The 19747-nt window shown below is 44.9% G+C and overlaps 1 protein-coding gene across 1 annotated transcript in view; it reads right to left on the bottom strand.

The window, feature by feature from the left end:
• RTEL1 (regulator of telomere elongation helicase 1) overlaps nucleotides 1–19747 on the bottom strand; it is a 101066-nt gene that overhangs the window by 11521 nt on the left and 69798 nt on the right. Inside the window, exons 28-31 of the mRNA XM_065414190.1 lie at nucleotides 18225–18320; nucleotides 10490–10700; nucleotides 7623–7760; nucleotides 6900–7016 (exon numbers count right to left, since the gene is read on the bottom strand). Of these exons, the coding sequence (XP_065270262.1) occupies nucleotides 6900–7016; nucleotides 7623–7760; nucleotides 10490–10700; nucleotides 18225–18320 (562 nt within the window). The remainder of the gene's footprint in view (nucleotides 1–6899; nucleotides 7017–7622; nucleotides 7761–10489; nucleotides 10701–18224; nucleotides 18321–19747) is intronic.

The raw sequence follows: 19747 nt of genomic DNA, 5'->3' as shown, positions 1-19747 counted from the left end.
TCCCGACAGTAAAGAAAGTATCTACCTGTCTTCAATATAAATTAAGCATGGTGGAATCAAAACAATGGAAGCCCTATTTACATACAGGGGGATGGGAAGCCCACAAGAAGGGAAGAACAGCATGAGGTTATCCTGCCTCTTGAAACAAGGTAATTGAGCTTTGGAAGACAGAAGAGAAGGTTATTCTGTGCAGTAACTGAGGTTCTTCGAGATGGTTGTTACTGTGGATGCTCTACTTTAGGTGAATCTGCATGCCTGCGTTTATAATCAGAGGTTTTAGTAGCAGCACCAGATGGGGGTCCCATAATGGAGTGGGGGCTCGTATTTCAGGGTAAAGGTTGCAAAGACCCTTGAGAAAGTGTTTAGTCGTCAGGTAGGAGAAGATGGAGAACCTGTCCTCTTTATGGTGGAATGCTGTGATTGCCATGAGGTGTACTCTGATCGAGTTCACAGAGAGATCCGATCTATTAAGTTCCAGTATATAGTCCAGTACCGTTGGTAAAGCAGAGAAAGTTGCCATAATTTGTCTATTTCGCCACCATGTATTGAATCTCTTCCATTTGTGTAGGTAAGTATGTCGAATAGTAGGTGGTCTGCATGTTTAAGAGAATGTCCCTTACCTCCTCCGAACAGGTCATTTCACTGTCTCGGAGCCATGGAGTAACCCTGCCTTCAGGTGGAACCTTGCCAGTGTGAGTGTTGAATTTTGTTAGTTTATTTGAAGATCTAGAGCTACTGTCTTTAGTGCCTCTTCTCAAGTCGATGCTTTGAGTAAGCAATCATCCAAATAGGGGAATATTATGGACCCCTTGTTGGCAGAGGTGGGCAGTCACTACCACAAGAACTTTTGAAAATACCCGTGGAGCAGTGGATAATCTAAAAGGAAGTACTTTTCCCAGAACAAACCCGAGAAACCTCCTGTGTGAGGGATGTATCATTATGTGGAAATGTATGTCCTGGAGGTCAAGGGCCGAGAACCAGTCCCCTCGCTCTAGTGCTGGAATTATCGTTGCTAGCGTGACCATCCTGAATTGCAGGGTCTTAAACTTGTTGAGTCTTAGATCGAGAATGGGCCTCTATACTCCAGTTTTTTTTCTGGGTTAGAAAATAATGGGAGTAGAAACCCTCCCCTCTGTGTTGTGTTGGTACTGGTTCTATTGCGCCCAGGTGTATGAGATGGCTTATCTCTTGTTGTAGTAGAGCAGGGGTCTCAAACACGCAGCCCATGGAGTTGTTTGCTGCAGCCCGCCAAGCTCCCCGCACCTGCCCTTGCCCCCCCGGAGTTATTTCCTGCAGCCGCCAGGCTCCCTGCACCCGCAGCCCCCTTTTCCCCCCAGCACACCGCGTCCCCGCTCCTCTGCCTACCTCCAGGTGCTTCTCACCGCCAAACAACTGTTTGGCAGCACTTAGCGCTTTCCAGGAGGGAGGGGGAGGAGCGAGGAGACGCTCGCTCAGGGGAGGAGGCGGAGAAGAGGTGGGACAGGGATTTGGGGAAGGGGGCGGGGCCTCATGGAAGGGATGGAGTGGGGGCAGGGCTGGGGGTAGCGGGGGGCGGGGGCTTTTGTACCTTTATATGAAAAGGTGTCGGGTGATGCAGCCCTTGGGCCAACGTACTAGTCCTCATGTGGCCCTTGTGGTGATTTGAGTTTGAGATCACTGTAGTAGATGTTCATGAGAAGGGTCCCTGAAGAGGGACGGGGAGGGAGGGTGATTAGGGGGGATGGAGGTAAATTGGATGGAATAACCAGTCTCAATGATTTCTAGTACCCATTTGTTTGACATGATGGTCTGCCAAGCTGGGTGGAATGGGGTCAGACAGTCTCCAAATGGATGGGTAGTTGTGGATGGTTCCAGCATTTGAAAATGTGGGAGGTATCTTGGGTCCTCGACCAAACCCTCAACCCCTGTTGTTGGGACATTGAGGGTCAGAAGGGAGTGGTCTCCTTCTAGTGGGTCTCTCTCTCTGTGGGCCATACTGCCTCTGAAGTTGGGAGTAGGGCGCAGATCTTGTTCTTTACACCGAGTAATACTTCTCGTTTTTAATTTTGGGAAGGTATATAAATGCCCAAGGATCTGAGGGTTGCCTAAGAGTCCTTTAACATACGAAGCAACTCATCTGTCTTGGATGCAAACAGCTTCAGGACTTCGAATGGAAGTTCCTCGATGACAAATTGTACCATTTTGGGGAACCCAGTGAGGTGGAGCTAGGAAGCTCGTTGCATTATCATGGATGTGGCGATGGAACGTGCTGCCATGTCTACCGAGTCCAGCGAGGCCTGTAAGGCTGATCGAGCAAGAAGGTGGCCCTCCGAGATGGTTACTTTTAATTGCTCTTTTTTGTTGTTGGGTAGAAAATCAATAAATTCAGATATTTTTGAATAATTTGTGTAAATATATTTGGCCATCAATGCTTCGTAATTGGCAATCCCAAATTGTAGGGTTGCTGACGAGTAGGCCTTATGTCCAAAAAAGTCTAACCTTTTCCAGTCTGTCATACGGGGTGGTTCTGGAGTGATGTTGTCTGCCCCTTTCATTCACGGCCTCTATCACCAAAAGTGAAATCTCTGCAAGCTGTGTGGAAACTTTTTAAAGACACCATAATAGATGCTCAACTTAAACATATACCCCAAATTAAAAAACATAGTAAGAGAACCAAAAAAGAGCCACCATGGCTAAACAACAAAGTAGAATTCCTTGAGGGGGTCAACAAGCATGTGTACAGGGGGTATCCAGTGGATATAGTGTACTTAGATTTTTCAGAAAGCTTTTGACAAGGTCCCTCACCAAAGGCTCTTAAGCAAAGTAATCTGTCATGAGGGAAGGTCCTCTCATGGATTGGTAACTGGTTAAAAGATAGGAAACAAAGGGTAGGAATAAATGGTCAGTTTTCAGAATGGAGAGAGGTAAATAGTGGTGTCCCCCAGGGGTCTGTACTGGGATCAGTCCTATTCAACATATTCATAAATGATCTGGAAAAAGGGGTAAACAGTGAGGTGGCAAAATTTGCATACGATACAAAACTACTCAAGATAGTTAAGTCCCAGGCAGACTGCAAAGAGCTACAAAAGGATCTCTCAAAACTGGGTGACCGGGCAACAAAATGGCAGATGAAATTAAAGGCTGATAAATGCAAAGTAATGCACATTGGAAAACATAATCCCAACTATATATATATATAAAATGATGGGGTCTAAATTAGCTGTGACCACTCAAGAAAGAGATCTTGGAGTCATTGTGGATAGTTCTCTGAAAACATCCGCTCAATGTGCAGCGGCAGTCAAAAAAGCTAACAGAATGTTGGGAATCATTAAGAAAGGGATAGATAATAAGACAGAAAATATATTGCCTCTATATAAATCCTTCAAAAAAGATATATTGGAATTAGAATAGGTTCAGAAAAGGGCAACAAAAATGATTAGGGGTATGGAATGGCTTCCATATGAGGAGAGATTAATAAGACTGGGACTTTTCGGCTTGGAAAAGAGACGACTAAGGGGGGATATGATTGAGGTCTATAAAATCATGACTGGTGTGGAGAAAGTAAATAACGAACTGTTATTTACTCCTTCTCATAACACAAGAACTAGGGGTCACCAAATTTAATTAATAGGCAGCAGGTTTAAAACAAATAAAAGGAAGTATTTCTTCACACAACGCACAGTCAACCTGTGGAACTCCTTGCCAGGGGATGTTGTGAAGGCCAAGACTGTAACAGGGTTCAAAAAAGAACTAGATAAATTCTTGGAGGATAGGTCCATCAATGGCTATTAGCCAGGCTGGGCAGGGATGGTGTCCCTAACCTCTCTTTGCCAGAATCTGGGAATGGACGACAGGGGATGGATCACTTGATGATTTCCTGTTCTGTTCATACCCTCTGGGGCACCCGGCATTGGCCACTGTTGGAAGACAGGATACTGGGCTAGATGGACCTTCGGTCTGACCCATTACGGCCGTTCTTATGTTCTTAAGGCCACTCTGGTAGAAATGGCATGGGCAGTGGCATCCATGGGTGCCTGCACCAGTCTTGTTCCTTAAAGACTGGTACAGGTCCTGGGTGATATTTATGGTGTTCTGGTGGATCTGGTCTAATAGCTGCGTGGATAGGCGAGGAGTGATGGGAGGAGTAGATTTCACCTTCATCCTCATCACTAGATAAAGGAGGAACTGATCTGGGTGGTGTAGTAAGATGGCTCAGTACCAAGCGTTCTGGAGTGAGGTGGATACCAAGGAGTGGAGATTCTGGTTGTGAGGAGACCAGAAGATCTTTGTGGTGGAGAAACAGTTGCCGTACTAAGAGCATTGGTGGGGTTGGTGGTACTGATGCCTTTCGTGCGCTATGCACTGCAGAGGCAGAAGGTGGTGCCATAGTCTGTAGCGTTGTCAAGATGCTGGGTGTTGCATGTTTGAGCGGCTCCGACGGTACCGAGGCAGGGATTGTAGGTCTCCTCTTACTGCCTTTTTCCGAGCCAGCCTACTTAGGGTCTTTTGCTTGTGAGATACCCATGGTACCAGATGGTCCCACTATCTCAGAGGTGGAAGGTCTCCGTGCGGTTGGTACCAACAGGATCTATCAAGTCGGGGAACACCGCTTTTTGGCAGATTCCCGAGGAGGGGAGGTCAAAACCTGCTTCTTTGCTGCCTTCTTGGCAGAATGCTCCTTCCCCGGAGAGCGTGGAAAAGAACCTCTGTCAGATGCCACCATAGGAAATCACTGCCCCGGAAGGGTCTGTGTTCCCGGATCGGATGTGTAGCGTAAAGACTTCTCCATCATGAGAAGTTTTAGCTGCAAGTCTCTCGTCTTCCTGGCACAGGGTTTCAAGTTGTGGCAGTGGGTGCACTTTTGAGGTGTGTCTCACCGAGGCAGCAGACACGCTGTGAGTGCCCATCAGAGACCAGGATTGAGGAGTCGCTAGTCAGGCAATGTTTAAAACCCGGGAAGCCGGGCATGCCCTTCAAAGTAGGGTTTCTCCCATGATGGAGGGTAACGATGTTACACTAAGGGGTGTCCTAACAACTGAAACTTAAATTCCTACGATAAGAAAAAAAGGTGTTTTTTTTTTTAAGAAAATAAACAGGGAAGGGTAAGTAACTATTGACTAACTACTAACCAACTAATATTGTAAAGTTAAAACTAGAGAAAGCTAAAGTACAGAAGTGCTGCAGTGTGCCATCAAACCGAGGGCAGTAGAGAAGGAACTGAGTGGGGTTGGTCGCACAGCGCTATGTAACTGCCTGAGGTGGCGCAAGATGGGAACAGTGCATGTGCGACCCAACCAGGCACTGCTGCTAAAAATCTCTGATTACAAGCGCAGAGGTGCAGAGTCACCTAAAGTGGAGCACCCACAGGGACAGTCCTTGAATCAGCGGCCATCTTTGGTACCCATCACTAGACAGACACAAGGGAACAAAGCTCTTGCAAGCTGAGAAAGATGGGTCCTTCAACCAAGGGGGGAGGGGGTTTGAAGTCTCTGAAAACTGAATATAGGTGAGAAATCTGCTTAGGAAATGATCTTTCACCTAGGAAGACAAGGGAAGCCAGCACCTTGTACTTCTGTGGAAAGTCCTGTCTGAGGGAAAGTCAGCCATGGCTGAGAAGAAGGAAGATCGTTGAGAGAAACCATCTTGAACAAAGTCTGTACCTCGCAAGATTAAGTTTTAGACTTTTAGAGGTGTGTTTTCACTTTTACTTGCTTGTAACCATCTCTACTTTTATTCCTTTTAGTTGGCACCACTTACTATCTCCATAAATTTGTTTTATTTTTACTATAAACCAACTCAGTGCTGTGTTTGAAGGAAAGGGTGTATTTACCGCAGTTAAGTTAATAAGTTGTGATCTGCTTTTGTCTCTTTAAGGAACAAACTACCCTTATTATTTCTCTGAACTGTCCAGCAGAGGCCTGGACATTGCAGAGCACACAGTTTTGGGACAATCAGGGACTGGGAGTGTGTTGGAGTATCTTGCTGGTTGTAACTAAGATTGGTAGAAGCGAGAGTGGGGCTGTAGACAGGCTGCTAGGGTCTGAGTTGCTGAACTATAGCATAGCACACAGATACTCAGCGTGTGAGCTGCATGCTTGTTGGTGACTGTGAGCATCCCAGGCTGGGAGCTACTGTACCAAGGCACCGTGAGGCCCTCAGGGTTACCGGGTAAGGGGTGACAACCTCTCACTGGTCTGGATTGCACCCTGAACCCCATGGACACACATACATTTCAAATAAAATACCATCATCAAAATATGAATACCCCTCAGCCTCTCCTTCCTAACCTTGATCGATCAGTCCATCAGCCCTCACAGAGAGAGTGCCAATCACAACATGTCATTCATGTTGTTCTAGCCAGGCCTTCAGCCACCCGCTGGCCAGGTTGTCAGTGGCACCTTCCTAACCAGCTTCATTTAACCCACCCCTCCTAAATTGCTCTCTTCTTGAAAGCCTGGAAAAACAGACAGGGGCTGCTGAGTGGCTGGAAGGTTAACAGTTCCTGTGCTCAGATCACGTTTCCCACCCTGGAGTAAATCAGGTGCAAAGACACACCCTTAGCTCAAACTTCTGACTTAAGGTGGTTATACCTTCACATACACTTGATCTGAATCACGTCCTTGGTGTTTCATTTTATACAATGCTAGCATAGTTTAGAGGCCTCAAAATCCATTTCCACTCGACACAATTCATTATTTGTTTGTACTGCCAAAGTACTTAAGAGCCCAGTCATGGACGAGGATCCTTTGCGCTAGGTGCTGTACAAACTGAACAAAAAGATGGCCTCTCCCCCACTCCCCCAAACAGTGCACAATCTAAGAATAAGACAAGAAACAACAGATGGATATTGACAGACAACAGGGGAGTGCAAGAAAACAATCAAACAGGGAATTTGCGCTATTTCTTTATAAAAAGCGTACCTGTTCTATTCAGCCCAGAGATCAGGTGGGATCCTCCCTTGTTCAGGTGCAGCTGGGAGTTTAGCTGGCTGGATGAACCCTCCGAGAATGTTGTTTTCTGCAGACACTGCTTTTCCCCTATTAAATTAAACTAGTCAGCTAACAGTGAACGTCTAAGCTCCCCAGCCTTCAGAAGGTATGTGGAAAGCTGTTCATAGAGCCATCAGAAACCTGGAATTTCCTAGTATCTCTCTCCTCAAGCACTGCACCTGGAAACCACCTGGTGCATTTTTTTGGTGAAGAGAGGACCAGGAGAATGAATATCAAACCCGCCTCCCCCCCACTCCTCCACGATCCCATCCTTCTGCAGTCACAAAGCTTTCCTGGGTTTCAGGATGACAGATAAAATACACAGGGTTTGGCTAACTGTAACGAAAAACATCACACACAGCAGGCATTGCCTTATACTGCAGTGTCTCATACTCAGAAGAACAAACCCCGTCTCTCTATAACCCCCTCCAGATTGACAGGATTTGTGTTTCAGCCTCCAGGTTAATTAATTTTCAGTTTAAAAAAAAAAGTTATTCACACACACACACTCTCTCTCCCCCCCCCCCCCCTTTCTATATCTCATGAAGGGATACAGCTTACACAGTCATGGAAATCAGCTGCTGCAGATTTGCTACCAATACTTTTGAGCTGATGGAAAACATCTACTAAAGCACTCAGCTATGTGTGCCTCACCTGCCTTCTTGGCCAACATCTCTCTTTCCTCTCGCAGGAGGCTGTGTTCAGGTTTGTAGCCACAGCCCACTCCAGTCAGACTACAGCATGCTTCGTCAAACTGCTTTTTATGCTGAGGTCGAACGAACTGGTAAAATTCTTTCATTAAAGAAAGAGGAAAGAAGTTCACATGAAGTTTATACATCCCAACACACAGAAAATTCCAGACACCTGCTGCTGGCAGGACTTGCAGTTCAGACAGCAGGTAAAATTTTCAATCTGATTTAGGAGCCTAAGAGACAAGGTGGGTGAGGTAACATTTTTTGTTGGACCTACTTCTGTTGGTGAGAGAGAGAAGTTTTGGAGCCGTATAAAGCACCCAAGTTCCATTCTCAAAAGTGACTGAGGCACTTAAGAGACCAAGTCCATTTACTCTCAATGAAATCCAGGCTCTTAAGTGCCTAACTCACTTTTGAAATGGGACTTTGGTGCTTTTGAAAATTTTACCCTATGTCCTCCCCATCCCACCCCCGGGGCGCAGGCTTAGAGCTGTTACTGCCTCCTGGTGACAGATTGGGGAGGGAGAGCCCAGACTTGGGTTCTTCTCCCCCTCTCAGTCCCTCAACAGGAGGAGGCAGCAGGGACAGGGGGCTCGGGCTGTCCTCTCGCACTCCCAATCCCTCACCAAGAGACAGCAACGGGGCTCCCAGCTGTCAGCCCCAGCAGTGGGGCTCACAGCAGGAGCTCTGCCTCTCGAGGCCTGGTGCTGACGGCCCAGAGCCCAGCTGCCGCCTCCTGGTGAGGGACTGGGGGGGAAAGGAGCCTCCCGCAGGCTGACAGCAGGACCAGAGCAGAAATGTGAAATAATCACAGCCATGAAACTAATAAGAATGTCAATTTCACTGCTGGTAGGCTTCCTGCTGTGAAACTGAGCCCCCCAAAGGCTCACAGCTAGGGCTGCCAGCACAGGGGGGCTAACAACTGTAATCCCACACCAGGCTGACCACTTGGGCTGTAGGGGTAGGGGTCACAGTTGTGATCCCCGTGCCTACAGCTGAGGCGGTCAGCCCCAGGGATGCTGGGCTCCAGCTGTCAGTGTCCCACAATGCCCCTCTTCAGTCGGTGTAAGCTCTCCTGGTGAGGACATGGACTGCTGACAGAAGGAGCAAGTATGGACATGAACCATTGTTTTAATTACTGCTGTGACTGTACGTTGACTTAAGTTGACTTAATTTTATAGAGTGTACAAGCCCTAAGGCAGAGAGAAGGGTTAAGTCACATGCCCATGATCATACAAGTCATCAGCAGACAGGGGAATAAAACCCAGGTTTCCAACTCATAGTCCTGTGCTCTCCATTGCCTCCCTGACTAATCATGATGTTAGAAAAGGAAAAGAGCACAGGTTGGAGACTCCCTTAGCCCAGTCATTTCTTCCCCTATTTCTAAATTAAAAAACAGTAAAGTGTGGGGGACATGAATGAACTATTAGTTAGGAAATCAAAAGATGAAAAACCTGAGATTTACTGTAACACTAACTATTCCTATTGTGTTAGAAAAGGTTATTGGCATTTGGAGAAAAGCGAGTGCAAGTAACAGCAACAGTCAGAATCAGCTGATAAGTGTTTTGGATTTAAAAAAATATTTTGTCCAAAGGAAAAGAACCACACAAAAAAAATAACTCCCTAGAGCATATGAGGAAGATATAAACATTGTCAACTCAGAAATGTAAAGCACCGGAATTTTAAAAAAATCCCCAGAAGACCTCTCTTGCGTCTTCCCAGAGCAGATTCTGCCTCTCATCATCATCTCAAACACACATTCCTTCTAAACCACTAACACTTGCTTTCAATTGACCTAAACTAGTAACTTCTCTTATCCACAGCAACTGCTAAGAAATCAAAGTTTCATTATGCTTAAAAATATAATGATACCAACTCTCATTTTGAGACATTAATAACAATCCAGGGCATGTTCTAGAACAATACAACATAATTTCTCCTGGGCTGCCAGGACTCATGGGCCTTCAGCCTTGTGCTATGCTGCAGGTGTGTTATGATGCTATTATAATGTATGATATATCAACATGGGGCACTGCATATTAAAACCAAATGCCAGTACAGGATTGATCGGTATTCAGCAGTGAGCCATGCTGGTCAGCTCACCAGCCTTCCTTTCCAACTCCCTTTTCACAGTAGCTGCCCAGATCATTTCCCCACTACGCAACCAGTCAGGCCCCTCCCATTCCTATTTTAAAAGCTGATAAATAAGATCAGTAAAAAAAACCCATGGAAATTCCAACACAAAAAACTTCAACGTAGAATTAAGGTAGCTCAGGTCCACTTCCTATCAACACAATCATCAAAAGTCAAGAAAATCATGTTAAACCAAAATTACTATCCATGCTAACCTCACAGCGACCTGCTTTACACATCCCAATCACCATCATTACCCCAAAAGAGACAGTCTCCACAGCTCTAAAGTAACGTCACTTTCAGTTCTAACGTCAAACCACCCCAATGCACACAATCAATTTCTCACAATCACAGTCTTAATTCCACCATAGATTTGGATTCAGATAATATTTCCTATCGATATTAAAGTCTATACATGTATTAGCTGTGCATGAAAAGCATAAATTCCCTAACAATGTAAACTGTTTATTTTATTTCATGTAACCATAAGGCCTGTTTTAATATAGAAGCTAACTTGTAATGGCTAGGTTGATTAATGTTTGCACAGCGCTTTGAAAATGTAAAGCCCTATATAAATGCTAAGGATTATTAATGAATTTTTCTGCATTGTACTTGACATAGAAGTGCTTGCTTTGGGACAAGATCCCAAGAAAAAAAGCTGTGTCCCATAGGATACATTCAGGGAGCTCAACATACCTCGCAGTAGGATATGCTTTTTCTGGTCCTCCATGAAAAGAGAGCTCATTTGCGATAACATGGCTTTGAAGTCATCGGTCCTCTTGTATTGCTGCAGAGCCTTTGAGAAGAGATCATAGTGTAGCTGGCTCAGGGCTTGCTTCACTGTTGCAATGAACAATGTGGCTCTGGTCTTCTTTGGCTCAGCAGGGTCTGCTACTTTGTCAGCTTGCTGCAAAAAGGCCACCAATGTTTTTCGGTAAATGGGATGCATTGGAGAGATTAATTGAAATGGGAATAAGTAATCCCAGGAACTTTGTTTCAACATACAGCACCTCAATTAGATGCAAAACAGTTATCAATAAAGATGACATCAGTTAACTACACAGCACAGAATCATAATGTAATTCTTCCTAGTGACTAACATCCTGTTAACTCCATTATAAACAATGGCAGTTGCTCAGAAACGTGCATTACCAATGCACCATCTCCTGATAAACAAGTTTCAGTGCTGCAGGAGGGAACACAAACCCAATTGTGTCCGGCTGCTGGAAATTCACAGCTCCCTGGAAGAATTTAGCCATCCTCTGTGTATGTACAGCATGGGTTCCATGAAACAGATGGAGCTGAGCTCATCTTGGTTACTTTAGGACACACACACACACACGCCAGCCAGCCAAAAACAGTTATTTTGGAAGATGAAGTTCTCCCAAAGGCCCCTCACTGAATACTGGGATGATCCTTCTCTGCTTGTCCCAGTGCTTCTCCACCAGATGGAATATTATTACTGGTAGGGTTTAATACAGGGACGGGCAAACTATGGCCCACGAGCCGAATCCGGTGCCCTCCTCCAGCGCTCCAGCCGGGGAGCAGGGTTGGGGGCCACTCCACACAGCTCCCGGAAGCAGTGGCATGGCCCCCCTCCGGCTCCTATGCATAGGGGAAGCCAGGGCGCTCCACTCTGCACACTGCCCCCGCTCCAAGCGCCGCCCCCGCAGCTCCCAGCGCCGCCCCCGCAGCTCCCATTGGCCAAGAACCGTGTCCAATGGGAGCTGCGGGGTGGTGCCGGTGGACAGGGCAGTGCGCAGAGCCACCTGGCTGTGCCTCCCCGTAGGAGCCGGAGAAGGGACATGCTGCTGCTTCCGGGAGCCACTTGAGGCAAGTGCTGCCCGGAGCCTGCCCCTGCTCCCCAGCCCTGATCTTCCTCCCCCTCTCCAAACCCCTCGATCCCAGCCTGGAGCCCCCTCCCGCACCCCAAACCCCTCCCCCCCGGGAGACCCCTCCCACATCCTGAACTAATTTCTGGCCCCACCCCAGAGCCCGCACCCCCAACCAGAGCCCTCACCCCCTCCCACACGCCAACCCCAATTTTGTGAGCATTCATGGCCCGCCATACAATTTCTATTCCCAGATGTGGCCCTCCGGCCAAAAGTTTGCCCACCCCTGGTTTAATGCTTGGCCACTGTAACTCCAGAATGGAAGCAGGAATTTCAGGAGACAGGCTTGTACAGTGCAACACAGTAGGGATTTTCCTAAGGATATAAGTTATATTGCTGTTATTCTATGATAGCAGCTGTGTTAACTGGGTCTGAATCATAGTGTGCTCATAAATCAGAACAGAATGCCTGTGGTATATTTTAATACACCCCTTCCTCATAAGCCTTTCCCTATGGCTATATCCCTTAGGGCAACAAATGGTGACTCCTTGGGGAATTCCAATACCTGTGTGTGCAACCATTTCCCAGACTCTTATTATATATGCTCCTAAGACACTCATCCCTGTAACATCTGGGGTCATTCACATAAATTTAGATGTTCACGTGTTCCCTCCCTCAAGGAAGAGGAACAAACTCTTATCCCCTTCCTTACGGATGACTGCTGCCTGCTTTAGAGGAACTGAACTCTGGGTGGATTGCTTTCTAGGGCAGGCAGGCAGCCAGGTCCATTGCACAACTCCGTTCTTAGGAGAAGGCCTGCCAAAAGAGATGAGTCTTGAATCACACCTTGAGGGCTACAAGACTGATGCAGCATGATCTAGGTGCCAGTGAATTCCACCGCTGAGGGCCCTCTGTTGAAAGCAACCTGCTCCCATTCCTGTTTGAGCCTGGATTTTGTCAGGCTCAGCATCCCTGAGCACAACTGCCATGGTGGGATGTGGAACGACAGGTGGTCATTTCAACGGTTCGTTCCTAATCCATTTCGGGTTTGGAGATAAACATCAGTATCTTGAAACAGCTCCAGAAGCATATGCAGTCTGTGTGTAGTGCTCATATCAGTTTGTCCTACCTTGCAGGCAGACAGCTGCAGGATGAACCTACCATCGTTTGAGTCATCTTCAGAGTGCACTGCAATAGCTCAGCCCTGAGGTGACAAAAGCATGGCTGGCTGTGGCTAAGCCTACCTCTGTGAAGTTAGCATGTAATCTGTCTCCCAGTCACAGCTGGTCATGGCTGTGATCTGAGCCGCCATGAGCAGTGCAAAAGAACTGAGAGGATGCATGCCATCTTGTAATGGGAGAGAAGATGTTCTCTACGAAATGGGCATACGCAGCTCCAGGAAGAGCCTCAAAATACTTCACCCTTTCTACTGGCATTAATTAACTATCCTCAACTGAGCCCAGTATTGTCTACACTGGATAAGGAGACAAAGCTAGGTGTCAGCAGTATATCAATGGCACTTCAGTACCATCTGTCATGGAGTCCCCGGGCGATGCTCTGGAACTGCTCCCCACAAAGCCAGTCAGGACTTTGGGGAGCCTCCTCTCCCTCCCTTGGAGGAGACTGTCTTCAGGGCAAGAAGCTTACACGGCTTCACCTTCCTGGGTCTCTCCTTGGAGCATTCAGCATATGCCCCTCCGTGTGCTTCCCACAGCGAGTCCACCCAGACGGGGTCCTGGGGAAGCCAGAGGGTCCTGCACGGACCCCCACTTCGCAGTCAGACGTGACTCTCAACCAGCCAGAGAAACAAAGATTTATTAGATGACAGGAACATGGTCTAAAACAGAGCTTGTAGGTACAGCGAACAGGACCCCTCAGCCAGGTCCATTCTGGGGCCCAGCGAACCAGATAACCCCGTCTGCCCTCACTTCTCGTCCCCAGCCAGCTCCCAACTGAAACCCCCTCCAGCCCCTCCTTTCTGGCCTTTGTCTCTTTCCTGGGCCAGGTCACCTGATCTCTTTGTTCACCTTTAGCTATCCCCTTGCAAGGGGGAAAGGGCCCTGGCCATTTGTTGCTAGGAGACAGATTGTCAGCCATTTATGCACACTGGAGACTTAAGAAATGCATAGGGGAAACTGAGGCACCCACACAGTATCCAGAGGAAACATTAAGAACAGTCCCACTTCGTCACACCATCAACCTTAATTCAGCCCCCGCCGTGAATATGCATTATAATGCAGTCTTTAATTACGTGATGGCCGCCTCATTCACCACACGCCTTTCAAATGTCTGCACAAATGAGGTAGAGGTCCTACAGACAACAGTCACCTTCTCTACACAACCCTGATTCATTCCCAGAGCATTGTCAATCCCTGTGCATTAAATGAGGTAGGAATCCTGTGAAAAAAAAATAGTATGTGATCATGTAATTAAAGAATGTATAATATAAAGCATCTACGCAAGAGGGTCTAATTCAGATTTCACAAGCAACCTCAATGCGGGCATTCCTTACCAACTGATTGCTTGACTTTGAAACCTTAATGTTCATTTAATGTAGCTTTTAAATGTAATTTCCTGTTTTTTTTAAACTTAAAAATTGAAAAAACAAAACCAAAAATTCCACCATATGAAACCACACTGACTCTCACACGAGTCAACAGAAGGGTTAGGATCTTTAGACCCATAGCGCAGTCCTCTACCACTCAAGCTAATTGAAATAACTAGTAGCAGAAGGCGGCTAATATCTTCCATGGGGACATGCCTCTGGAGGGGGAAGGAGACACACTTTGCCAGTAAGTTTCACAGCTAGTTGCCAGACAGCAAAGGAATGATGAATCTCAGCAATAATGGGTTCAGTTCCAGGTTTGGTAGGGGATTGTGCTCTAGAGATAAGAAACCCTTCTGCCCCGGTCCCCTCAGCCTTTCCCTGTCCTCCTCTTCCCCCTTCCCCAGCAACTGCCTCTGTACCTCGATGCTATTTCCTCTCCTGCAGGTCTGGGATGTCGACAACCTTGCTCCTATACTTCCCCACACACTCAGCTCCTGTTCTTTCCATCCTGCTCCCCTCTCTTCCCCCCCTTCCCCATCTGCTCTTATCACTCCTCACCCTGGCTCCTGCCTTTCTCCTCACCTCTCCTGGGGGCTCCCGCTCCTAATTCCCTTCCACCCAGGCTCCTGCCCTTGTCCCCTAGCTCTGCATCTCTTCCAACTTGTCCCTTTGTTCTTCACTACTCTGCATCCGAGTCCGGCTGTTTCTGCTAGGGTGCCAGTAGGGAAAGCAACACTGAGAACAAAGGAAAGACATCTTAGTTCCTATGCCTTGCAGCACAAAGAGTCCCTGCTAGGAGCAGCTGCAGGGAAAGTCCTGCTCAGTCTCTGTTGCCCTGTGGGGACGGTAGATGCACCATCTGGTCAGCACATAGAATCTGTGAGGAGCTGGAACCATTTTAATATGGCTAAATGTAGACGTGGACATCTGGGAACAAAGAATGTAGGTCATATTTACAGGATTGGGACACTATCATGGGAAACAGTGACTAAAAAAAAAAAGATTTGGGGGTCGTGGTGGCTAATCAGCTGAACATGAGCTTCCAGCATGATGCAGTGGCCAAAAAGGCTAATGTGATCCTTGGATACACAAAACAGGGGTAGAAGTAGAGAGGTTATTTCACCTCTCTATTTGGCACTGGTGTGACCGCTGCTGGAATCCTGTGTCCAGTTCTGGTGCCCACAATTCAGGAATGATGTCCCTAGCCTCTGTTTGCCAGAAGTTGGGAATGGGCAACAGGGGATGGATCACTTGATGACTATGTGTTCTGTTCATTCCCTCTGAAGCACCTGGCATTGGCCACTGTCGGAAGACAGGATACTGGGCTAGATGGACCTTTGGTCTGACCCAGTGTGGCCGTTCTTATGATGTTGATAAATTGGAGAGGGTTTAAAGAAGAGCCATGTGAATGATTAAAGGATTAGAAAACATGCCTATCGTGATAGACTCCAGGAGTTTAATCTATTTATCTTAACAAAGAAAAGGTTATGGGGTAACTTGATAATAAGTCTATAGACTTATAAGTCTATAAGTACCTACATGGGGAACAAATAGAGCTGTTAAGCGATTAAAAAAATTAATCGCGATTAATCGCACGATTAATAGTGCTGTTCAACAATAATAGAATACCATTTATTTAAATATTTTTGGATGTTTTCTACATTTTCAAGTATATTGATTTCTTTTACAACAGAATACGAAGTGTACAGTGCTCAACTTATATTTATTTTTGATTACAAATGTTTGCACTGTAAAAGAAACAAAATAGTATTTTTCAATTCACCTAATAAAAGTACTGTAGCGCAACTGGTTTATCATGAAAGTGAACTTACAAATGTAGAATTATATACAAAAAAATAACTGCATTTAAAAATAAAACAATGTAAAACTTCAGAGCCTACAAGTCCACTCAGTCATACTTCAGCCAATCGCTCAGACAAAAGTTTGGTTACAATTTGCAGGAGATAATGCTGTCCGCTTTTTGTTTACAATGTCACCTGAAAGTGAGAAGAGGCATTCACATAGCACTGTTGCAGCTGGCATCGCAAGATATTTACGTGCCAGATGCGCTAAAGATTCATATGTCCCTTCATGCTTCAACCACCATTCCAGAGGATATGCATTCACACTGATGATGGGTTCTGCTCGATAACGAACCAAAGCAGAACAGACCAACATGTGTTCATTTTCATCATCTAAGATGCCACCAGCAGAAAGTTGATTTTCTTTTTTGGTGGTTCGGGTTCTGTAGTTTCCGCATCTGAGTGTTGCTCTTTTAAGACTTCTGAAACCATGCGCCACACCTCATCCCTCTCCGATTTTGGACAGCCCTTCAGAATCTTAAACCTTGGGTCGAGTGCTGTAGCTATCTTTAGAAATCTCACATTGGTACCTTCTTTGCGTTTTGTCAAATCTGCAGTGACAGTGTTCTTAAAATGAACATGCGCTGGGTCATCATCTGAGACTGCTACAACATGAAATATATGGCAGAATGCAGGTAAAACAGAACAGGAGACATAGAATTCTCCCCCAAGGAGTTCAGTCACAAATTTAATTAACACATTTTTTTAAACGAGCATCATCAGCATGTCCTCTGGAATGGTGGCCAAAGCATGAAGGGGCATATGAATAGTTAGCATATCTGGCACGTAAATACCTTGCAATGCCATCTACAAAAGTGCCATGTGAACGCCTGTTCTCACTTTCAGGTGACATTGTAAATAAGAAGCAGGCAGCAGTATCTCCCGTATATGTAAACAAACTTGTTTGTCTTGGCGATTGGCTGAACTAGAAGTAGGACTGAGTGGACTTGTAGGCTCTGAAGTTTTACATTGTTTTGTTTTTGAATGCAGTTATGGAATAAAAAAATTCTACATTTGTAAATTACACTTTCACAATAAAGGGATTGCACTACAGTACTTGTATGAGGTGAACTGGAAAATACTAATTCTTTTGTTTATCATTTTTACAGTGCAAATATTTGTAATCAAAAATAATATAAAGTGAGCACTGTACACTTTGTATTCGGTGTTGTAATTGAAATCAAGATATTTGAAAATGTAGAAAAACATCAAAAAATATTTAATAAATGTCAGTTGGTATTCTATTGTTTAACAGTGCGATTAATCGCAATTAATTTTTTTAATCGCGATTAATTTTTTAAAATAATCGCATGAGTTAACTGTGATTAATCGACAGCCCTAGGAACAAATATTTAATAATGGGCTCTTCAAAGTTAGCAGAAAAAGGTATAACACGATCCAGTGGCTGGAAGCTGAAGTTAGACAAATTCAGACAGGAAATAAGGCATAAAATTTTTATCTGTGAGAATAATTAGCTATGGGAACAATTTACCAGGGGTCGTGGTGGAATCTCCATCACTGACCATTTTTAAATCAAGATTGGATATTTTTCTAAAGCATCTGCTCTAGGAATTATTTGGTAAAATTCTACAGCCAGTGCTACATAGGAAGTCAGACTAGATGATCACAATGGTCATTATTGGCCTTAGACTCTATGAGCATGCTCAATGCAGACAGAATCTTCAGAAAATTTAGATGACAAACTAACAAACCTCTACTGAACTTGTGCAAACTCCGATTTTTCAGGTGCTTATAACTTGTCCAAATTTGGACATATTTTCATAGGGATGGAAAAGGCACATCTCTAACACTTGGGTGACATCCCTGCCAAATTTCAAGTCCCTGCTCCAAAGCCTGAAGGTGCTAGAGCTTTTTTCTTCAATGGTTGTAAGATTTTGTTTTTTTACATGGGCAAAACAACTTATTTTCCCCTAATCTAATTTTTGGAAATGGGTGGACCACTGTAGCTGAAAATTCTCCCAAAAATTCAATCTGAGTCAGACACTCATCATGGAAATTTTCTGGTTTAAGTTTGGCCAAGATATAAGAAAATTGGAAACAGGGTCTTATACTGGAAACTGTTGGGCAACTTTAACTACAGATGTTGCTACATGCACCGCCTACAAAATATGTAAGATATCTGGTACAGCCTTATCATCTCAGATAAACTGTTCAATACAAACACATACCAGATTGTTGACTATTTTTATTTTCTTTCTTCCTCCTTTCTGCTCATCTGTTAACCTCTTCTCGTACTGAAGGGAGAGTGTTGATAAACGTTTTGCCTGTAAAGACAGCATTAAAAGGCTTTAGTTTATTTTGTCGTCGTCCCCCCCGCCCTTGTCATTTTCTGTAATAAAGGTAGTTAATCCCCCACAGTGACATCACTCCAAGGAGACAAAGCAAATCATGACAAACTGTGTCAATGAAGCACATAAATTTGGGTTTCTGGAAAGGCACTCGCCTACTGGATGATTCAGAAGACAGTGAATGAAGCAGAGGAACAAAGAAATAAGATATGGGGCAGTTCAGAGAGGAAGAACACATTCATTTGAATGTGTGGAATGGCCTAACTAGAAAATGATGTTGGCATTACAGTGGGTGAGTGAGGCAGAGGCCACTCTTTTGTTCCTTCCTACTTCTTCCAGAGATCCTCATATCAAAGAACTATAGAAATTAGAGATAAACCTAACCTGTGGAGATTGCTCTCTGTAAGGCAATCTTATTTTTTATTTTGAAATGACCATCGTATGCAAAACTAATTCAAAATATTCCCTGTATAGACATCTTTTACAATGCAGAGAGAGAACTGGACAACTGGCTGACAAAGCACTGCAAAAGTTCACATCAAGAGAAACTGTGTTCCTTCCTTAATGGTTTAGCTTTCTTTCCCTAGCAAGGACTATTCTGTGCCCACAAAGGTTATGAGGGCAAATCTGGCCTTAAGAGAACTGAGTTTTAAGGAATACCAACAAGTCATGCCTTAATCCAGGCTATGAAGAGTCTTTATCCAGTTGTATTTCCAGCATTTCATAAAGCAGACTGTAGAGTACAGGGTCATGAATCTGCTGTGATGAAAACTGTAAGCATATGTAATTCTTAATATACTGATCCTTTTCAACATTTTGAATTTATTTTATTTATTCAGAAGACAATAGTTTATTATAAACTGAACCTTGAGGCAGATAGTTGAAAATTCAAATACGGCTTTTTTTTTAAAAATCTTTTTTTTTTTTAAATCAAAGATTGATTTAAATGTTAAAAAATAGGATTTTGATTCCCTCCCCGACCCTGAGTTCCCTCCTTTCAACAGATAAATCAGACAAGGACACTGCCTAGCATATTAAAATGCAGTCATGCAGAAACTTCACCTTTCAAAGTCAGTCAGAACAGCATTAGGTGACACAATGGTAAAAACACTGATGGCAGCTCTACCCCTAGAGCTCTCACCATTGCTAGAAGAGGGTGAGCTGCACTAGTTAAGTTTTCCTTAAAATTGTGACTCTAGACAAGGTTCCAGAGGAGAATGGATGTGCTAGGGAAGTGTGGAGAGGGGTACAATATTTTAATTGCAACAGACACTCCCTTAGTAGTATAAGCAGGGTCAAAGATAATGAAAACGCCCATCTGAGCAACACTGATGAAGCAGTGGGAGATCCCAAATTTTTAGGTCTCCACATTCCTTTTGAGAAAGCAGATATATCGAACGACT

The sequence above is a fragment of the Emys orbicularis genome, chromosome 12 (assembly GCF_028017835.1).
Source record: "Emys orbicularis isolate rEmyOrb1 chromosome 12, rEmyOrb1.hap1, whole genome shotgun sequence".
Lineage (NCBI taxonomy): Eukaryota > Metazoa > Chordata > Testudines > Emydidae > Emys > Emys orbicularis.
This window is presented reverse-complemented; position numbering and strand designations above follow the sequence as displayed.